We start from the raw sequence: 21,512 nt of genomic DNA, 5'->3' as shown, positions 1-21,512 counted from the left end.
AGTTACGGCATTTGTTTATTTTACCTTTTTCATCCGCCATTAGACAGTGGCTGCAGCGCCCTCTATAGTTTATTGGTGTTGCGAATAGGATTATTGGCATGAATCGGATTTGGAGGCTGGGCCCGAATCATACATCATTTGAGAAAAACTTCAAACTTACTAACAGTTGCTCTTTTGGACTATGCTCCCTCACTGAAATTCTAAAATAATTTATATCGACAGAAGTTTTCAAAAATTGAATTTCGACTTTAATTGTTCTAAAAAAATTAATAGTTTGCGTTCGACGAGCTCAACCGAAAGCTACCGGTTAACCGATCACTTGACAGCTAATGATTACGTGCTTCAATCAACCAATCAACAGCTTAAGACAGTAACTGGTGTGGTAACCGGTAGATGATAGAACGCTGCGGTTAATATCGGTTTTATTGGCCGGTTCACCGGTTAGGTTCGTCGAACGCAACCATAGAGTGAGAGGCGGGGGGGGGGGGGAATAAAATGAACAGTCCTTAACTTCAACCGTTGTCTAACTGTAATTTGCAATTTCAGTTGTTTGGATCTGCAATCAAGAGTGGATGTCAAGTGGTTCGAGAAACATAATGAAATCATTATGCGGTATGATTTTAGACATGAAAGTATAATTGGAAAGTTCTTGCCCCTTTTAGTAAGCCTGTAAGTATTTCTATCAATCAACTTTGCTACTTTTGTTGGCTGTATGTTCGTTTTCTTCACGGGTTCTGCTCAGGAGTTCCGAATTTTATGTTCAGTATCATTTTCTGTCAGAAACAGCAAAGAGTTGGAATTAATTGACAAACTTATCTACTTGTTAAAATGCTGGGGAATTTTTGGTGTTTGTCACCAATTCAACGCTAATTGCTTTTGTAAAAAAATGCCTTAGCTCCAAAAGTATGTTCGGCAGAATTTTGAAGAATTATTTTGCCTGTTGATTATGTTTATATTCTTTTTCGGTGTGTAATTCTTTTCCTTAAAAAATTTCAAAGTTATTTTACATTGGAAACATGAACTTTCAGTATTGTTATTACGAAATTTCTCTTTGGTCCAATTCTGCCACTTTGAATGTTTGCTATATGATCGTATCGTAAACTTCCTGCAAGGTCAGAGAAGTTTAGTAAAGGAAGTGAAATCTTCCGGGTTTTCATTTGATTTGTATTTCTGATATAATTCTTATTATTTTTATTTATTTGATGAAGCAAGAAACGATCGCTTTCTATATACTGTCTGCAGCGCTATGTTATGCGTGCTTTCTGATGTGGAGAAATGTTTGATCTCCCAATTTAATAAAAAATAAACGATCTTCCTATTGTTTCAGAAATAAAAGTGAAGATATCTAGTTTCAGCGTACGTTTATTTAATGGATATAAAGATATAATCCAAAACAAAAGTAATGATCACTTCCTATATGTCTGCTGTTCCCTGCCCATTTCAGTTTTATGTTTCATAAATGTATTATAAGGGTTCTTGGAATGGATCCAAGCAGCAGTGGATCCTGCAAATCAGTATGGCAAGACCCCTGTTTTAGGGAGGAAGGGTAAATACAGTAAGCTGTATTTGGCATTAAAAAAAAGCAATTTTTAAATTTTAAGTACCTATACTTTCTTAAATTTACCCATTTTTTTGTTTCTTTTCGGACAAGCCATTTATGTTAAAAGTCATGATTTCCCACAAATCAGTATGCAAAACCCCTGTTTTAGGGGGAAGGGTAAATACAGTTAGCTGTATTTGGCATTAAAAATAAAGCAATTTTTAATTTTTGAGTATATTTTCTCAAATTTACACATTTTTTTGTTTTATTTCAGACAAGCCATTATGTTAAGTGTCGTGATTTTTTCAATCGTGCGCTGCAGCTAAAAAGCTATTATTTTTAACGATTCAGAACTAAAATTAATTTTTTTCAGATTTGGTTTTATTCAGTATTTTATTTTCTAATAGAAAAATAGTCTGCAGGGTTTCTCAAGAATCTACAACAGTCGTCGTGACATCTCTTTGTTTCTACTACCTGAACAGCATGCACCTTATGAATGAATATTCGGTTTGGCTGAGTACTTTGATATTGAGCATTCAACTAATAGAGGAGATGAAGGCACATTTGGACAGCTCATGTATATATATAAAAAAAAATGCTTCAATGATCTACTTCCCAAGAAAATTTTAAGCAATTAGCAGCCGAGTTATGTCCTTCATGATTGATGTTTCCTTTTTTCAAATCTAAGTTTGGACCTTCACTTCAAAAGCACTTTGGTTATCTGAGGTTTCACTGTAATACACATTTATAAATTTATTTTTTCACTCTATATGTAAATATATGTTAGAACTTTAGAACAGGATGCAATTTTTATAATAGTGGATCCTTTTTGAAAATCATTTTATAGCCTTTTTTTTTTCAATAAGAGAGAGTTGATGTACTGCCCTTTTCAGGCCTAGAATTAACTCTATTATTATATACAAATAAAAAATTTGCATTCAGTTTTAAATTTAGAAAATAAAATTAAGATTTTGAAGTTTACTTTTGATGATTTCAACTCATTCTTTACTTTTTATTTCAGGTAAACTTTGGATAGATTGATTACAAGTAAGTTTGATTAGTCAGACTGATTTTACACTGCATGGTAATTCAAACTAAGAAATAAATTATAGAATAATCCTGATTTAACAATTGTCAAGGGACTGGGAAAAGTATCGTTAAATCGAGGAGCATAGACGTTCAATGCATTTAAATCCGCACCAGTGAAATGTATCATTAAAACTGGTATCGTTAAATCAAAGCTACTTATAGTGTATCAAAATGTGTCCACACTTAATATAAATGATTCACAATGTAATTAAATCAAACATAATACTGAAACTAATGCATTTAAATTAATTGCTTTAATTTAGTATTACTCTAATTCTATTTTTGCTTTAATTTCAGTTTTAATTTGTGTAGAATTTGTATTTAAACTTTCTGCTCCCTCGTATGAATTGCGGGTAACACATTTAGTACATTTTGCAGCATAGCAATACCAAGTAGGTTTAACTATTAAAGTTTTAGTGCATCACCATTGAATGAATTTTCCACTGTTGAAGACTGGCATAAGACTCTTCTTCGAATTCGCAATTTTCTGCTTTTTGACATTTCTTTTCTCCTGATTTTAACTAGTTCTCTAACATCTAATGTTTTAACGTAATGGGTTTCCTCTCTATGGTAGTGTGTGTGAAATGGTTAATTTTGTCTCATTGTGAGGTTGATGTTTGAAAGAGAGGGTTTTTTAAACATATAAATTAGGGACTGAAATTGCGAAAAAAAAAGACGTGTTTTGCACTGTAAAACAAAACTGCTTTTTTGCTAGAAAACATCTAGTATTAGGATTCCAAACAGAGTTCTAGTTCTAGATACAGCTCCTTCTTAAGTAGTGTTGCTTAAGAAGAAGTTGTATCATTATAAAAAAAACTGTTTAGAACCCCAGTTTCCTAAATTTTCTTGTAAACGTGTAGTTTCTTTCTTACTTTTTTTTCATTGTGTAGTGAATAGTAATGTTATCGAAATTAATCTCTTTTTGTCCACCACCACCCCTCCCTCTTTTTCAGACTTTACTTGTGTAGTATCCATTATTGAAATTCATCTATTCCCGCTATTTTGGATCCTAAGATTTTGCCTTTTAAACTTTTCTTTCTTGCTATTCTATCTTCAGTGTGTTTTTTCATCCTTTGTAGGATTTGAAAATTTTAAGTACAAAATTTTTTTTTTTCTAAAATACAAGAGTTGTTCTTTATAGAAATGGAGCCAATATAACTTTATACCTTTCAACTAAAAAATTTGGATCTCGTTATGATTTTGATTTTTTAAATTTGAAATTTAGAGCATTTGTACAGTTTTGGTGGATTAAAAAAATTATTGAAAGGTGGAAAAATGGTGACACAATGTGCCAAATTGAAATCCTGGAATCTTATTTTCCCACCAAATTACACCAATAAAATGATATTTTCAGCAATGAAATTGACTCTTTCCCTTAACATCTACATTTCTCCATGCTATAATCTCCTGTATGAAATTCAGTAAATTGTTTTTGAAGAATTAGGGATAAAATAGATAAGTACAAATTTTTTCTTATTTATTTTCACGAGCTAAAGAAATTACCAAGCTTAATGCTAAAACAGTTGGAACTCTATTGAGAATTGGTTCTCCCTATTTCCTAGATTTAAACCGGAGACTTCAGTCATTTTGCATGAGCAGTGAATTCCCATTACAACGAACTTCAAGGGGCCGATAAATTATTTTGTTGTAGCAGAATATTTGTTGTGACGGAATTGTCTTATGACTTACTTTATTTTTATAAAAGTGTTAATTTCTCAAATGTAATTAAATCCGCAACAGTTACCGTTACTAACGATCTAAAATATAATTAAACACATTTTATTCTAAAAAAACAAAGATAAAAATATTGAACACCGAACTTTTATTCATTGGTCGTCATCACAAAAAGGGTTTTTATTTTCTTTTGTACAAGACATTTGGTCAAAGGGGACATTATGAAAAATTCTAGTTTATGAGAGTCACTTATACTGGCCATCATAGCTAGATAACGTGCATGCACACGCCGTACGCGGATACATTTGCTGCAAATATATACTTCGCTCAAAATTTTTAAATGAATATCAATGTTAAATAATGGTTATCTTGAAAATCTGTAGATAAATTAATTGAATTAATCTCTTGCCTTCATGGATACATGATTGAAAGCACAATAAGCACATTACTGAAAATTTTACCTACATACTGTTTATTGTTTTAAATACTTGCAAATAGTTTTGAGTTGTGTGCACAGATACTTTATATTGTTCAGTTGCAGCTTCAAATATTCTTTAAATGACGATACAGTTCTTGAGAAAATACAGGAGCACAGGAGATATATTTACAACTATGTATAAGGAATATCGTTAACAACTGCTAAATTAACCATAGCAATTAGGCAAATATCAATTAACACCATAAACTCAGTGCTCACACGCATCCACATCAAAATATGCAAAAACGCAGCGCAAAGGCTAATACACACTTCCAGCGGAACGCTGAAAACGAGACTCCACAGTTAGAAAGCAAACTAACTGACTCTGCCATTCACAAGATGTCCGGCGTTATATACCCAGAGAAGAAACATCCTGAAAATCATACAACATTCTACCAATTTCTCATATCCTCTTTTTATTCCATTCACAAATCTTATTGTTTAGAAAGGAGGGGGGGGGGGGTGGGACTGTATACTTCAGTCAAATGTTACGGGGTTGTATGTACATTGCAAGAATTTATTTACTGGTTATGTTACTAAGATAATTTTAGATGAAAGATAATACCATAAACGCCAAATTTAGCCAGATTACAACAAATTAATAGAAACGTACCGAGTACTCGGTACTCGGCCAAATTTCGATCAGCTACTCGGCCAATACCGAGTAGTTGTAAAAAATTGAATATTGTTTAAGGCAGATTTTACAATTAATAAAGAAGTGTAAGCATATAATATACTGCAATAATTTACAATTCAAACGTAGAAGTCAAATTTAAGTTTTGAGGATAAGAAAGTTTGTTATGCTTCAATGGAGGAAAGTTAATGAAACTTATTTATTAAACATGGAGCAAAAAAGGTAAGTACAGAAAATATGAAACTTTTATATTATTAAACGGATATTTGTCAGAAACAAAATTATTTATAAGAAATATAAAAATACCTTTTCTTAAAAAATAAAACAACATTAAAAGCACAAATGTGCAAGAACACTGCAGACACGTGTTTTGGCACCTTGAATTGCTCTGGTTTAAAGTATAAACAGATGCTTTTTTCATTGCACTAAATGTGAGCCCTTGGAATTAAGGACATCATACAAAAGTCGGATTTTTTTACATTCATTAGCTCACATTTTATGCACTGAAAATCCTTGTAATGCAGGAAATATGTGTCTACAGTGCTCCTGCACATTTGTGCTTTTAATGTTGTTTTATTTGCTCTTAAAAATTATTTGCATTTGGCGGATTAGAAGTATAGGTTGATATAATTTGTTTTAATTCTAACTTGATAATCCTACCTTTTATTTATTTATTTTTTTAATTTTAAAAATAACTTTTTTTAAAAATTATTGACACACACAAAATCTTTTAAATAATGCGTAGTTAAATTTGAAGTGGAATTTTGTTTTAAAAACTATTGTTTGGATATATGGGTCTATACTACTATTCCAATGAGTTCAAAATTCATAACGTTAGTGTCAGTGGTTCTTTTTAAAACCAAATTGGGACTTGGTATTCGGCCAAAATGCTACTTGGTACGTCTCTACAAATTAATCATAAAAATAATTACTACTTACAAAATTTGTAATTATTTTTATCTTACTATGCTGGCCACAAGAAAAGTTGAAAACTTGCTGATCCCCTTGCGAATTCGCAAGGTGCCTTACGTTTGGTGCTCAGAAATTGACTGTGCATGTCTACAGGGCTCCCAAATGGTCCACTTTTCCTGCCAAAGTCCGTTTTTTAGGGTTAAGTCCGCTTTAGACCGCTTTTTAACATTTTGGTCCGATTAGTCCGCTTTTATATTGTTTTTACTTAAAAATCAGATTTGAAAAGTTTTCAATTACGTTAAAAGATTCTGTACACCCAAACACGCGGCCGCGGCGCCTTAACCTGACATTCCCGTATTATTTCAATTCAGATTAACGTCATTATACTCCTTCAACCGCTGCAGCATGGAAATCCATAAAGAAGAAGTTTGGGGGAAGAGTAATGACGTCCAATCGCAGGAGCAGGGTGCTACCGATATTTCTCGGAATTTCAGCCTTACGTTTGCAATGACGAATGAACTTTCAGATCTCGATAACTCGAATATTCCTTTATCTCAAAGTTTTCATTGAATCCCAAGCTCTTGAGACTGTTGTGGAAACTTCCCATAACTCGGAACGTTTTAGCCGGTCTCTTGGGACTTAGAGTTGTCGCGCGTTGACTGTAATAGTAACGCTGCTATGAACCTCCCCTTTTGCAAATGAATTCGGAAGTAATTTCGTGGCGCATGCGCCATTTTTTTTACAGGCGCATATGTTCGTAAATTTTACGCCCTTGAAAAGTTCCTGAAAAAAAAAGTTTATTTTCCAAGTACTTGAAAGCCTTGAAAAAGTATGAAAAGTTTCTTTATTGCTTGAATTCCTTCAAAAACCATTACAAGCAATCTAAAGCATACTTTAGATTGCTTGTAATTCTTTTAAAAATATTTCATCAGTGCAATTTTCTGAACATAGGTTCGATATGCAGTATCGCGAAAAATTGCTTTCGTGTTTGAGGTTTCAATCCTTTTGCATCTTGTAAATATTTTGATGTTTTTTACGATCGGAATCTATTTTGACATTTTCTACTTTAGATTAGCTTATTTTTAGTTTAATTTCAATAATTAACGAAGGAATTAGTTTGGAAACCATGACAACATTGAACTTACTCGGACTTCATGGAAAACTGCTTCTCGCGTTTGAAATTTCAATCCTTTTGCCTCTTGTAAATATTTTGATGTTTTTGACAGCAGGAAGTTATTTTGACATATACTACTTTAGATTAGCTTATTTTTCGTTTAATTTCAACAATTAACGAAGGAATTAGTTTGGAAACCAACATTGAACTTACTCGGACTTCGCGGAAAACTGCTTCTCGCATTTGAAATTTCAATCCTTTTGCATCTTGTAAATATTTTGATGTTTATGACAATAGGAAGTTATTTTGACATATTCTACTTTAGATTAGCTTATTTTTCGTTTAATTTCAATAGTTAACGAAGTAAATATTTTGGAAACCATGGCAACATTTAACGTGCTCGGACTTCGCGGAAAATGAGTTTTAGTGTTTGAAATTTCAATCTTTTTACATCATGAAAATATTAAAATATTTTGCCCAATCGAATGTTATTTTCTTAAATGCTACCTTAGATTAGCATGTTTTATGTTTAATTTTGTAGAAAATAAATAATTTTATTTTATGGGAAATATGCCAAAATTGAATTTGGTTCGTGAAAATTTGCTTATCTGAGCTTTCACGTTTTGCATCTAAAAAATATTTTTATATTTTTGGAAATTTGAAGTTGTTTTGACATGCTACATTGGATTAACTCGTTTTAATTTTTATTCAAATAACTAAAAAATTAATATTTTTTTAAATTCAAATTTCTAGTTTTGCAAACTCAGTTTTAATTGTCATTAGCTTATTTTCGGTTATTACTGTTTTTTTATATTTTTTGTAGGGGGGGGGGGATATTAAATGTAAACAATTGAGTGCATAACGTTTTAATTTTGTGCCTGTATTTACAAAAAAGTTTAATTATAAAATTTTATGAAGTTGAATTTATGTACATCATTTCATTGTCATGATGCCTGCCAAAGAGGAGAATTAGCCCCCCCCCCCATAAAAGTTCAATGCACTCATGGCCTTGCAATCATGGAGGTTTGTTTGGTTTTTTTAATCTAAGGTTTATTATTCTTGAAAATATACTTTGAATATGAAAGTTGCAAAACAAACCTCATGTGATCTGCTTTTTTTTTGTGATTAAGCATTTCAGACATTTTTAGGAAAACTTTCAATACAGTAAATCTTTTATCAAAGTGTCTCTTGTAGGAAAAAAAGTTTGTTTTTCTATACTTTTTAAATTACTTTCTTTTATTTATATGTTAGCATTAAATGAAATAAACTATTTTTTTACTCTTGAAAAGTGCTTAATTTTTTTTCACCTAAAGGGTATGAACCCGGTGATAAGAGATTAAATTTAAAATTCAAATATAAAATAATTTTTTTATAAATTCAGTTGTAGCTTTGTGTAAAATCAAAACAATATTTTTTAGGTTTCAGTGTGAGTCATGAGGAAGTGCAAATTTCTCAGCAAATAGTTAAATGAAACTGATGAAGATGGGAACAAAATTAGACTGGGGAAAACAACAAGAGAATAACGTTTTTTTGTTTGTTGTATGATAACGCTATATTAAGAAGCATTAAAAGACAGAAAAGCATAAAAAATAATTTTAAACTAAGTAAAGATGAAGCGCAGTAAAGATGAAGCGCAGCTTCATCTATCTGTCAGCGAGACTATCAGCATCCCTGGTTCAAGTCAAAATGTATCATTATGCCTATTTAGTTCTAAAAAGGCTGCCTTAAGTGCTGAAGTGCCCCCCCCCCCCATTCAAATATTTGTGTAAATAATTATTCAATGGATAAAAAGATCAGTTTCGCAGGTGATAAAATAATTGTATCTTATTGTTATAGTTAATTAACAAATTATCTTCATGAATTTAGCTGCTGACAACTAATTTGCCTTTTGGTGTTTCCCTGAGTTTAACTATGAGTGGTCCTCCCGAGGTCCTCTTTTTGATCCTAACTGGTCCTCTTTAGTCCCCTTTTTGATTGAAAATGGTCATCTTTTACCCTTTTCTATGGCTAAAATGTGTTGGGAGCCCTGTGTCTAGATACCTCCGGCTTTTGTTGTCACACATCAACTTACAGTTCAGCATGAGCAAATTTCCACCTTGAATTGCTCTGTTTTAAAGTATAAACAGAGTTTTCACGCTAAGACTTGTGAAAGTCTTTTTTAGTTTCTGAAAACAACATTATGTGTAAAATATTGAAACTGAAGTTAAAAAAAAAAAATTTTGGTGTAACTAATTTTTTTGAAAAAACGCTTTGTTAAAACTGGATTTTTTAATACATTTTCTTAATGGGTTTTAAAATGGGATCGAAAGTTATGTCCGTTGTAACGAGATTTCACTGTACTTACTTTTTAAATTTTCTGTTTTGCTTGATTTTTCTCTTTATTGTATTTTTGTTATTTTCATTATCTCCTTTCTGTGAAGAGGACCAATTTCATCACCTTTTTTGATTGAAGTTTTAAAATTGTCTTGCAGTTATTATTTTGCACCAAGCTTATAAGTATTGCTACATCTCATACCTTTAAGCAATTGTTTTCCAAAGTTTCTTTTTGACTTGTTTTCTACTTTTCATTTCTATATATGATGTATGTATAAAACATAATTAATTATTAATAGAGATGTACCGAGTACTCGGTAACTACTTGGTACTCGGCCAATTTACCGAGAACTCGATACTCAGCCAAATTTTGATCAGATACTCGGCCAATACCGAGTAATTGAAAAAAAATAGAATATTGTCCAAGACAGATATTAAAATTTATAAAAAAGTGCAAGCATTTATAATATTCTGCAATCATTTACAAGTCAAATTTAAATTTTGAGAATGATGAAGTTTATGTCCCCAAAGCTAATAAAACTTATTTATTAAAGATTGTGCAAAAAAGGTAAGTAGAGACGTACCGAGTACTCGGTAACTAATTGGTACTCGGTACTCGGCGAAATTTTGGTCAGATACTCGGCCAATACCGAGTAGTTAAAAAGAATAGAATATTGTCCAAGACAGATATTAAAATTTATAAAAAAAAGTGCAAGCATATATAATATTCTGCAATCATTTACAAGTCAAATTTAAATTTTGAGAATGATGAAGTTTATGTCCCCAAAGTTAATAAAACTTATTTATTAAAAATTGTGCAAAAAAGGTAAGTATAGAAAATATGCAGTTTTTATATTAAAAATTGATTTTTGCTACAAACAAAAATTAGTTATAAGAAATATAAAAATACCTTTTAGAGACATACCGAGTACTCGGTAACTACTCGGTACTCGGCCTACTCGGCCAATTTGCCGAGTACTCGGTACTCGGCCAAATTCTGATCAGATACTCGGCCAATACCGAGTAGTTGCAAAAAATTGAATATTGTCCAAGAGATACTAAAATTTATTTAAAAAAAAAAGAGCAAGCATTATATTCTGCACTCATTTACAATTAAAATTTATAAGTCAAATTTAAATTTTGAGAATAATGAAGTTTGTAATGCTTCAATGGAATAAATCTTTATTTTCATGTCCCCAAAGTTAATAAAACTTATTTATTAAAAAATTACGCAAAAAAGGTAAGTATAGAAAATATGGAATTTTTATATTAAAAATGGATTTTTGCTACAAACAAAAATTAGTAATAAAAATGTAAAAATACCTTTGCTTAAAAAATAAAAGGAAATAAAACAACATTAAAAGCACAGTGCAGGAACTCTGCAGACACGTGTTTTGGCATTTCAAGGAATTCCTTTTTCAATGCACAAAATGGGGGCTCGTAGATTTAAAGGCATCCGACAAAAGTCGAATTTTTTTGTTGAATGTCTTTACATTCTTTAACTCGCATGTTATGCACTGAAAAAGACGTTCCTTGTAACAGGGGGGGGGGGGGCAGAAACACATGTCTGGAGTGTTCCTGCACATTTGTTTTATCTGCTTTAAAAATTATTTATGTTTGGCGGACTAGAACTATAATTGATTGGTATACAGTGAAACCCCTCCTAACGGACACCCCTCAAAGGCGGACAATTTTCAATTCCCCAGTTCCAATGCAAATAACATTATTAAACCCCTGTCCTGCGGACACCTCTATATTGCAGACAAAAAAAATTTGTCCTGTTAGTGTCCGCATTAGAGGGATTTTACTGTAATTTTTTTAAATTCCAACTTGATTAATCATACTTTTTATTTATTTATTTTTAATTTTAAAAATTATTTTTTTGTAAAATTTTTGACACAAACAAAATTGTTTATATAATGCGTAATTAAATTTTAGCAGGAATTTAGTTTTAAAAACTATTATATGGACAAGGAGGTCTATACTACTATTCCAATAAGTTCAAAATTCATCACATGTGTGTCGGGAGTTCTTCTTAAAACATAATTGGTACTTGGTAACTCGGCCTAGTAGTGAAAGGCCGAGTACTCGGCTACTCGGCCAAAGTGCTACTTGGTACGTCTCTAATACCTTTGCTTAAAAAATAAAAGGAAATAAAAAAAAGTTAAAAGCACAGTGCAGACACTTGTTTTGGCATTACAAGAAATTCCTTTTTCAATGCACAAAATGTGAACTCATGGGTTTAAAGACATCCAACAAAATCTGATTTTTTTTGTTCATTGTCTTTACATTCTTTAGCTCACATTTTATGCACTGAAAAAGACGTTCCTTGTAACGCAGATACAGGTGTCTGCAGTGTTCCTGCACATTTGTTTTATTTGCTTTTAAAAATTATTTATGTTTGGCAGACTAGAACTATAATAAGATTGGTACAATTTGTTTTAATTCCAGCTTGATTAATCATAACTTTTATTTATTTATTTTTAATTTTAAAAATAATTTTTTTGTAAAATTTTTGACATAAAACAAAATTTTTTAAATAATGCGTAATTAAATTTCAGCAGGAATTTAGTTTTAAAAACTATTATATGGACAAGGAGGTCAATAATAAGTTCAAAATATTAAAAATTATTAATTATTAAATATTAAAATCTATTCTAATAAGTTCAAAATGCATCACATGTTTGTCGGTGGTTCTTCTTAAACCATATTTGGTACTTGGTAACTCGGCCAAGTAGTGAAAGGCCGAGTGCTCGGCTACTCGGCCAAAGTACTACTCGGTACGTCTCTAATTATTAATCTGAATTGTGGTTAGTATCAAAAATGTGCTTTAAATTGTTTATCTTACAATGGTTGTACAATCCTTTCTTATCCTACAAAAGTTTGATTTGTTGCAAGCACAAATTTAAACACTTAAATACTCTGAAAATTTTATTCTGTATTATGATCGAGTTTTTGTTAGTTTTTAATGATGTAGGTCTAGACCTATGTTTAGCAAGCATTCCAAATTTTATAAAATTGAGCCTGTGCTTCCTGATATTGGGTCTAGAATTAAGTGTTAAGTGTTTAGAAAGCCTGCATATCCACGATTAAAGTTTTTTTTTTTTTGTGCTTTGAATGTTTAAACTATCCAATATTTTATGGAGTACTTAAAACGTTTAGAAATATTAAAAAAAAATCGTTTTGTAATTGAAAACTGATATCTGCTTCACAGAACCTGTGTACAATTTACCCGTCTAGAGGGCGCTGCCACAGAAAAATAATGACAAATGAATTTACATACGCATAAAAGTTCTCTTATGTTTGAATGATTTTCATCATGATTAAATCATTAAGCTATTTATTTTTAGAATGTAGGGGAGACCAAGGTTAGTTGGCATCAGGGCCGGATTTGGAAGTGTGGAGGCCCCGGGGCAACGAAGGAGTGGAAGCTCCTAATCAGGGTTCGAAAAGATCATTTTTTCGAAAATATCCGATACTTTGATGTATATCCGAATATTTTGATATATATGTATATATCCAATATTTTTAGACCCGTGAAAGTTAGGATATTTAAAAAAAATTTATTGAGGGGGGGGGGGGCTTTGTTGTGGAGGCCCTGGGGCAGTAGCCCTGCCTGCCCTCCCCTAAATCCAGCCCTGGTTGGCATAAGGGGTTAGTTGGCATTGTGATTTTTAAAAAAATCACGGTTGATTCAGAGCCCCACTGAGCCTTTAAGGTGATCATCATGGATATGATTATCTTGCATGAGAACATCAGCTGGATCCAGCCAATGTTTTGAGTGGAAGGATTGGAAACGTGATTTTCGTTTCAGTAAGTAAATTTTTGGTTATTCAGTATTTGTCGTTTTGTACAGTATTAGCGTATTCACACAAAGGTAACATTCACAAGTTTTTGTATTGTTGGACATTTAGCTAAGAGGTTATAAGTCTATTTCTACTGTAGTTGATGAACATTTGTTCTGGTTGCCATGTTAATTTTACTTGCTGTGTTGGGGTTAGTTGGCATACCTACTCGGGGGCTAGTTGACATAAACCGACTGGGAATGCGAACTAACCCCGCAACAGAGGATAAGTTAAGGTATGCCAACATTTAAAAGCAAAGAAAATGAAATGTGTACTTAGCTCCACTGATGAAGAGAAGGATTTAGACGTTAAATATGTAGAGAGTGAGAATAGTTTTTTTTGACACATACAATGTTCAATTTTAAGCACATAAACATTATTTCTACCTGCATCTTATATAAAGACGTAGAAACGCTTGCCTCACATCATATGCCAACTTACCCTACTACCTATGCCAACTAACCCCATTCAGGGGTTAGTTGGCACTGTTGAGGCGTCTTCGGAAAATATTTTTCATGAGTTTCCCAGTGAATTTTAGATGATGCTCCCAGTGTTCTCTTGTAGCCAAGATCTTATCCTATCAGAGGCATAAATCACTTTTACCATAAATAAGATAGAAAAAAATAAAAAAGTGAAAATTGTGCCAACTAGCCTTGGTCTCCCCTATGTAGTTTTAATTATATATGTTACTGTTTGCCACTATTTCTTACTTCAATTTTTATTTTTGTCACGTATTTTTTTAAAAACTATTATTCAAGAAAAAAACTATTTTTTAAATTTTGAGGTTTTTTACATTTGTGAATTTTTATTTTAGTGGGGGATTCAAACTTTCGAGCGAAAGATATTGGTTTTCGTGCTCAGAAAAAGTTGTTGAGTAGAATGGCCAACAAGAGTATTGCCAAAGTTTTTATTGATGATACTACAGGAAATTTACTGGACAACTTATATAGATTAGGAAGAGGGCAATCAGGAAACAAGAAAGAAGCAGAAAAAGTTGTGAAGAACATAATTAAAGTATGTAATTCTCATCTTTGCTATGCACATAATTTATGATTTTTTTACCCAATTTTTTTTAGCCTACTTTCTTGTAAAAGTCAAGGAAAGAAAAAAGCATGAAAGAAGGGTTTTTTTTTTGCATCTTTAAAATATTGCTAAAAACAAAACAAAAAAAACTTACACATAAATAAAATAAGGGAGACCCCCCTTGCCTATGGCACTGGTTGATCTCATGGTATATTTTTTAAAAAAATTATTAATAAGTTGCACTATTAAATGACTTTTTTTTTTTTTTTCATTTTACCATGAGATAGTGATTTTTTCCTGCTATGATGCTGAAAATTTCTATTAATGTCATACTGGAATACTGGAAATATATTGGTATTTTGGATCAACAGACCCAGACATCTTTTTATAATAATTAGCTGTCATGCTCATATTTAAGTTCAAAATTTGAAAAGGATCAAGCTACTGTTTCTTGCACAGAACTGTGCAAGCAAGCCTACAGCCAATGAACCAAGGAGCATTAAGAAATCTTAATGCACTCACATTCAACTCATGTTAATGTATATTTTCAAGCTTAGATAATCTGAATATGTTCACCGTTAGTTTTAAACACATTGTGTTGTCTGCGTAAAGCATAGAGGAACATAAAAGCAATCCATTTGAACTTCATTTCAGCATGCATGTTTTGTTTTAACTGAAAGAGAGGTTGATGAAATATCAGAAGATGAGTTAGATTAGATTAACTTATAATGAAATGGCCTCGACTTCATGAAGATTGAAGTGACTTTCATTTGCTGGAAAATTTTGTTGAATTTTCTTTCTGTTGACAAAAAGTATAACTTTTTGGAATCGGAAGTTGTATAAAATTTAGAAATTGCAGCTGAAATTTAAACACTAGAGAAAAGTTTGGAATACAGACAAGGAAGAAGACATTAAAGAACTCTTGTGGAAAAAGATCCTGAGACTAATTGTTTTGTCATCATATTTTTATGAGACTTGAATTACGGAACAAAATTTTAACTAAAACAGAGGGGACACGTGGATTTTTTAAAAATATTTTGCATAAGAAACTAATCTTTTATTTTATTTTATTTTATTTTTTATATTCTAAAATTTTTTTATTAACCAAAATCTTACACCCAATCTCTTCAAATGTACGTGCTCAAGTATGAAAGTAAGAGATTCCACTAAACTTGACCTACCCTCATTGAGTTTCCTAAAATTGTTACTATAGATGAAGAGTAAATGTTGTAAATAAAAGGGGAAAGTAAGAATTTCTACCTCTTTCACATGACCTAATCAGGGGTTGCCAGGGGTTGAAAGGTGCCTAAAAATGAGTAATTTAACCTCATCGAGTTTCCGAAAATCGTTATCATAAATGAAATAAAACGATAAACTAAGGTTGCCAACCTTTTTCGGGTCCTTAATCAGGGTTGTCAGGGGATAAAAGGTTTTCAATGAGGGAGATAATTTACCCCTCATCGTGTTTCTTTAAATTGTTGTCATAAATGTAGAGTAAAAACTGCAAATAAAACGCTAAAGTAAGGTTGCCTACCTGTTGCAGGTGAACTAATCAGGGTTGCCAGGGGCTAAAAAGTGCCCAAAAAGAGTAATTTACCCTCATCAAGTTTCCAAAAATTGTTGTCATAAATGAAGAGTAAAAGCTGTAAAGAAAACGTTAAAGTAAGGTTGCCTACCTGTTGCAGGTGAACTAATCAGGGTTGCCGGGAGCTAAAGGTGCCCAAAAATGAGTAATTTACCCTCATCGAGTTTCCACATAATTTATATCAAAAAATGTAAGTAAAAATATTACAAAACCGATGGTGTGGGGTTGCCTAAGCAAAAGTGCTTCAATCATATGGTTGCCGCTATTCAAAGTTTCAATGTTGAAACTTCGAACAATGGCAACCCTATCCCCTCAGCTATAGTTTTATTCTTATCATCACACTTTTTCAATTAGTAAATTAGTATCTTAGCTGTATAGTTTGGTGAATAGCTTGCTTTTGTGCATATCTACACACGCTACAATAGAGACCACACACTTACAATGCCATTCAAGGGATAAGATTATCTCCTCTGCAGTAAAAGTCTCAAAAGTACATTAATACCGAACAAAGCCACTGCTACTTTAGAGAAGAATTAATGAGCAAATTTGGCTAAACACATTTGAAAAAATATTAATGATAACTGTTTTAGTGTTTTATCCTGTTTCGTCATTGGCAGACAATCGATTTAATTTTACTTGACTTACTACATAGTTCTTCAAATGAAGGTCATCTAAATCTTGCAGATTTAGATGACTGTTGGGTTTGGCCTTTCTAAATCTAAATCCTGGATCAAGCCCGGTCCAGGCACTATTTGACAGCAATGTTTGCTTCCTGAAGATGCAGTAAATAAGTGCTATATTTTGAAAGACTGTAACTACTTTCAATTTTGATTACACAATGACAATGGTTTGACTTGTCCTTTTGACATTCAAAAATTACCATATCCAATCTGTTTTGAATCATTAAGAATCTACTGTATGTAATATTTTAAACTTTTTTTGTTCCTTTTCTATTTGAACATTATTAAAAATCATAGCAAGACTGAACATGTAATTGTCACTAAAAAAATTCATTTTTAACTGACTTCAAAAAGGAGGCAGTTATCAGTTCGTACCCTTGTATGCTTTTATTTTGTTTGTTAACTCACAGCGTCTCACTTAGTGAACCAATTTTGATGATTCTTTTTTAATGGATAGGGTATGAGATGGTCTAACTTAGGTTCTCCCTTTCCTTTCTTTGACCATATTTGTTCTTTTGAAAACAGTAATTGGTAAAATGCAATAAATTTTATATTGTCACTTTATTAAATGATTGAATGTAAAACCCATTGTTGTGGAAATGCATTGCCAAATAACAGCAATATTATTAGTAATCATAATGAGAATTTTGAATAAAAACTTCTCTGAAGCAAGCATGAAATTTATTCACTATCATTGCTCTAGTAGTGATTTTATAATCATTCAATAGGAATAATACATAATGGGACTAAGTTTGGAGACATAGAATTTTTATCACGAGTAACATTGATAGCCAAAAGCTGTAGATATCTAGTATGATGTTTACTGATTCTAATGCAGTTTTTCATGCTAATTACAAATCTGAAAACTATTTTGATCTATTGCCTCAGATTTTCTAGATATCAATAAAGACCTATATTTTTTAATTCTGTGGAATTCTTTTTCAATTTGTTTTTTTCTTAATACAATACCGAATTTTCCCATTATTTGTGAATACAGTTCAGGGCTCCCGAAATTTTAACACTCCAATGAAAATATCAGTGGCGGCCACACTTTTTATGTTTAATTTATTTATTTTATTTTCCAATTTAGAAACCAAAGCTATAAACTATTTAAAAAAACAGAAATGTCAAATTTCAGAACATAGTTATTTGTTTAATACTTAGTATATCTGTTTACGAAAAATTATTTATCACAAGCAATAACTTTTAAGTTTATGTATTCATTGTTTAGATATTAGTAAATCAATTGTTTTGCTTTAACAGCCCATTCTTGTTCAAAATCATTATATTTATAACATCTTTAAATGCTTCATGGTAAATAATGTCTAATTCATGTCGAAATTTTTCTTCAAAGAAAGTTATTGTTTACAAAATTCATCAAAATCTTAAGAAAAATGTGAGTTAAGTTGTTAGACTTGCATGAATTTATACTTATCTGCTTCAATAATCTCAAAACCCACCGTAACAAACTTTGTACTTTTTTTCTTTTTTCAATTTTTGCTGCGCTAAAAGTTTCATGGCTTTTAGTTAGTTGTTTTTTGCCCCCCCACTTACCCCTCTTATAAGCCCTGATCACTGCTACTGGAAAATATATAAGCTACAATGTTATTTAAAACTGTTTAATCCCCCTTCACATTCCATTGCTTCCTAGCATGGATATCTATCAGGAGAGAACTAGATAACTCATATGATTTTCGGCACCTATCCCAACAAGTTTCCAAAGTTGAGTTGTACGAAGATGTGTTCATAGGTCCAGATATAAGGAAGATCATTGCAGACAGTCACTTCGAAGACTTACTCAGCAGTGCTGAAAAAGATGCATGGATGGCATTCAAGTCTCTTGTAGCCAATTTCCTTGCAAATAATAAACCTCCTGAATATGTAAATATTGTGGAGAAGTACATTAGTGTGTACAGCTTGATGGGTTGATGGATCCCTCAAGATTAATCTCCTCGACTCACATCTCGACTTCTTTCCCGAGAACTTAGGTTCTGTCAGTGATGAACATGGCGAACGTTTTCATCAGGACATCTGGGTGATGGAGTCATTCTGTCAAGGTGGATGGGGTGCAGCAATGCTGGCTGACTACTGCTTGGTGCTTCAGCGTAACATGCCAAATACTCAGCACAAACGCAAGTCTACAGTCAAGAAATTCAAACCAAACTAACTTTGAATTAAAGAACTATATGTTATACCTATGTATTTTATTGATGTATTATGCCTTAAACTAGATGATGCTATATAATTATGTTAATTAGTACTCTACTCAGCAACTTTTGCTTTACTGTAACTTGTCTGTGAGTTGTTTGCCTTAATACAATGTTAATGTTGTTTACAAAATGGCTAATGTCAGATATCTCAAAAACGGTGGGTGATACTGACAAACAGTTAGCATATTTTTAATCAGCAAGTCTCAATTATCTTAAAACAAGTGTTGGATACCAAGATATCTGCCAAAAGTTTTTTTTTTATTACCAGTGTAACTTGTGTGTTGTGAAACATAAATTAGTGTGGAAAACCGTTAATATTTTTATGTGTTTAATCAAATTAGCAGACAAATAAATCCCAGAAAGGGACAAGGATTAGTTTTTAGGGCCCACTAAACTAAAAATCAACATGTTAAAACTTTTGACATGTTGATGATTTTTTTTTAATATGGAGAATTTATGAAAAAAAAAAAAAAAAAGATGAAGTTTCATGATGGTAACATCATACATTTCTGAAATACATTCACACAAAAAAGATATACAGACTTTAAAACTGCAGCTTGAAATTGCTCTAAAAAGGGGAAAATAATTCTTTTTACACCAGCGATAATACATTTAAATGTAATTTTTGAAGTTGGAGCAAAAACAATAGATAAAATCATTCGTAACCAAAACTCATTCACAAATATATATGTAAACAGACTCAGTTGTTTTTCTTAAAAATTGGAACAAAGTCTGGTTTCAAATAATTTAAATTTTGTTTTTGCACCAACTTCAAACCATAGGTTTTAAAGTAATATCAATGGTGGGGAAAAAATAAAATTATTTTTCACTCTTTAGAGCAATTTCAAGCTGCAGATTTGTTGTTGATTCAATTTTTAACCCCCGACAGACAAAGGAAGGGGGTTATAAGGTTGACGTGTCTGTGGCACTCTAGCACCTAAACCAATGTTGAAAAACTTTTTTTTTGTTCTAAAAGAGAGTTGATCGAGAATGTTCTTAGCTATGTTGCGTCTTTGGATGACATTAATTAACAAAGGTATTAATTAAAAACCTCTAAAAGGTTTTTTGAGATTTTTGCAGTGAAAACATATTGGAAAATTTATTACCAAAATAAAGAAAAAAAATTTTTCACTTCTGATTAAATGCTTGCAACTTCCACGTTATATACAATTCCAACTATAACATTTTTTAAAAACAGATTTTAGTAACAGCTAAGCCTTTATTCAAACGATTGATAACCAAATTCATTGTTGGCTTACGAGGAAATTAAATGCAATGATTTAAACTTTTTATCTGTTGCCAGTTTCTGTTTGTTTGCAAATTAAATACTTGAAATTGATTTTTAATAGCATAAGGCTTTTGAAAGGATTTTCAATTTTCCCTCTTAATTCTACATTTGCGACTCAGCCCTTTTTTTAAAATTTTAGTTACTTGTTTTTTTTTAATGTGGAGAATTTGTAAAAAAAAAAGAGGTGAAGTTTCATGATGTTAACATCATACATTTCTGAAATACATTCACACAAAAAAGATATACCGACTTTAAAACTGCAGCTTGAAATTGCTTTATGCTTGCATTAAATTCAAATAGTGTGCTTTTCAAAAAATAGTTGCAGTATTAATGAAAAAAATAAAGTAAGTTGATGGTTTTGCGTTGCATGTGTGTTTTTCATCTAAATGGATGAGTTAAACTAAAATGTATGATAAAAATTTCTTTTTTTGGCTATAATTGTATAACTTATGATTATTTTTGATTTTTAGATTGTGATTAAAATAGGAATCCTCTACAGAAATGATCAGTTCAATCAAGATGAGCTATGGACTGCTGAAAAATTCAAACAAAAATTTCATTCCACTGCCATGGCTATTATCAGCTTTTTTGAAGTTGAATTTTCATATGACAGGAACTTTCTTTTACAGTCACTGAACGAATGTCGAGCCTTGATTAAGAACCTTGTGGTGAGGCACTTGACAGAGAAGTCTATTAACAGGATAGAGCATGTATTTAATTTTTTTGCCAATCCAGGTTTTTTGGATGATGTGTTCAGTCGTGATAGCCCCCATAAAGAAGTTTTAGGGCGCATTATATCTGACATGCACAAATTAATGGAAGATGGCTCTTTATAATATTTAGAGTTTTAAAATAGTGATAGATTTTTCTGTAATGGGTGTATGTAAAGTTGTGCTATGGAGTTAGCATTGAAGATCAAATTATTTATTTAAAAGGGTGCGCATTTCATTTTCTATAATGAAATACACAAGTTTTGGAAACTATTTTTTATTTTTCATAATTGCCATTTTACACTGCTAATTGTTTAAAAACTAATACTTGCCGGTGACTGGAATTATTTGATGCCTTTTAATTCTAAACGATGGTTTAGATAATTGCAGTTTAACTGTTTTTAACCAATCGGCTGG

The 21,512-nt window shown here is 31.6% G+C and overlaps 1 protein-coding gene across 1 annotated transcript; it reads left to right on the top strand.

Annotated features, from left to right (window-relative positions):
* Nucleotides 1-568: 568 nt before the first annotated feature.
* Nucleotides 569-21,221, top strand: LOC129229916 (protein salivary glands marred-like). The gene is made up of 4 exons (XM_054864296.1): nucleotides 569-669; nucleotides 2,562-2,587; nucleotides 14,414-14,613; nucleotides 20,856-21,221. Coding segments are annotated over exons 2-4 (567 nt in total). The 5' UTR covers nucleotides 569-669; nucleotides 2,562-2,586.
* The last annotated feature ends 291 nt before the right edge of the window (nucleotides 21,222-21,512 follow it).

This window comes from Uloborus diversus, chromosome 9 (genome assembly GCF_026930045.1).
Source record: "Uloborus diversus isolate 005 chromosome 9, Udiv.v.3.1, whole genome shotgun sequence".
NCBI lineage: Eukaryota > Metazoa > Arthropoda > Arachnida > Araneae > Uloboridae > Uloborus > Uloborus diversus.
The sequence above is the reverse complement of the archived record's forward strand: the minus strand, read 5'-3'. Positions and strand labels throughout refer to the sequence as shown.

Coding starts and splice junctions, on each gene's coding strand:
- LOC129229916 (XM_054864296.1), top strand. Junction 14,614..20,855: donor TTGTGAAGAACATAATTAAA/GTATGTAATTCT, acceptor TTTGATTTTTAG/ATTGTGATTAAAATAGGAAT.